The following is a 1,617-nucleotide window of genomic DNA, read 5'->3' as shown; positions in this document are numbered from 1 at the left end:
ATTATAAGATATGATTTGTAATTTTACAAACACAAGTGCTATGATTGAGTTTGAGCTAGACCTCTTTAAATGAAGGACCTATTTTACTGATGTCAGTATTCTTCAAAGTCCTACAATCTTTATCCATCCGATGGTTTTTAGGCTGCATGAATGTTGTATTGTCATATTGAGCATATAGCCATAGGAACTGCTATAGATTTTAAGAGTGCAAGTTTCTAGTCTTCTGTGAGTTACGGTGCTATAATAATTCTGTATCAGAAAGTGTAAGCATTGGAGGTGAAACATGTTACTACCAGTATCTGTGTCAATATAGGAACTTGCTCATCTGAACTAACTGGATTAATATTAATATGATTATTGGAAACTATGAAATCAATAGAAACTTTTAAATAAACACCAAAGAATATCTCAAATCTTGCAATTTAATGCCATATGGGTGTCAGACACAATCAAGATGAGGTGCGCCATCACATCTACACAACTCATATTTTATTGCAGAACTGCACAAACTCAATAACACAAGTTAATTTTAGATATTTAACAGTACAAGAAAAACATGGCTTTTTTTTTGGTAAACAAGTCTGAGGGCTATGCCCTGTGTGTGAGGTCCCAGGTTTTTCGAGGTCTTTCGATGCGGATGACCTATTCATCTTCCAGGGCGCTGGATCATGCAAGATCCAAGGCGTCATCCGGGACCTTTCCCCCGTGGTCACCCATGACAGAAATCTACCAAGACTAACATTTGCTTGCTTTGTGGCAATAAACATGCGGTAGCATTGTCGGAAGAAATAAATTCGTCTATAGACGGTTCAGTTTAAGCTGACTCGGGCACTGTCAGCTGTAGCTACAATCGTGTAGCTACAAACAGGGACGTTTCGGCTGTAGCTACAATCGTGAACTGTGCTCATCTCGCCCCCATACACACGCAAGGGCCCGCTGGGACACAGACAGCTCGCGCACGGAGTACTAAGGGCTATGGGATGGGGCTGTCAAAATAAGATACGGTTTGGCCGACCAACCGACCGACCGTCAGGGGGTTGCCGGTTGCACGGAGGTGATTCACGTCTAAAGCTTAGTGCCACACTGCCGCACTGCCCGTAAGGCGCTCTGGCCACCAGAGGTAGGCGAACCCGCCAGTCGTCGTGGTTATGCTGTATCGCACGCAGGCGTGCGTGTTGCCTACCTGCAATGCCCGTAGGCGCTACGGCCCCCTGGGGTAGGAAAACCAAACGTGGGGTAAAGTATAACTGCATTTTCCAAACTTTCAGCATATCGACGAGGTCGGAAAAAAATGGGTCGGAAAAAATTAGTTCGGACAAAACCTAGGTTGGACAGCACTTTTTGGGATTTTGGAAAAAACGCCAGGTCGGAGAAAGGTCGGACAATTTAAATACACCCCAGGGCTCTGGTGGTTCGACTCACGGCGAACGCGGGCCGTGGGAGTTCCCTGGCTGGGTTCCGACATGCACGAAAAACGAGAGTAAGCGATTCCCTTTTCCTGTCACCTTGCTGTGGTGCGCTTGCAAGACCTAGGAATCTGGCACACAAGGGCCTCACCCTAGTAGCGCCAAGGCGGTAACGCGCGTTAAAATGCGCATTGAAGGTGACGCATTTTCA

General features: G+C 45.9%; 2 protein-coding genes across 2 annotated transcripts in view; one reads left to right on the top strand and one right to left on the bottom strand.

Annotated features, from left to right (window-relative positions):
- LOC113202296 (rho GTPase-activating protein conundrum) overlaps positions 1–413 on the top strand; it is a gene marked incomplete in the record, with an annotated part of 47,973 nt that extends 47,560 nt beyond the window's left edge. Inside the window, 1 exon segment of the mRNA XM_052264554.1 lies at positions 125–413.
- The window catches only part of LOC127748928 (uncharacterized), an 11,621-nt gene continuing 10,258 nt past the window's right edge, over positions 255–1,617 (bottom strand). Inside the window, exon 8 of the mRNA XM_052264648.1 lies at positions 255–414. Coding sequence (XP_052120608.1) covers positions 255–414 — 160 coding nt within the window. The remainder of the gene's footprint in view (positions 415–1,617) is intronic.

This window comes from Frankliniella occidentalis, unplaced genomic scaffold, assembly GCF_000697945.3.
Source record: "Frankliniella occidentalis isolate FOCC.00 unplaced genomic scaffold, Focc_3.1 Scaffold20, whole genome shotgun sequence".
Lineage (NCBI taxonomy): Eukaryota > Metazoa > Arthropoda > Insecta > Thysanoptera > Thripidae > Frankliniella > Frankliniella occidentalis.
The sequence above is the reverse complement of the archived record's forward strand: the minus strand, read 5'-3'. Positions and strand labels throughout refer to the sequence as shown.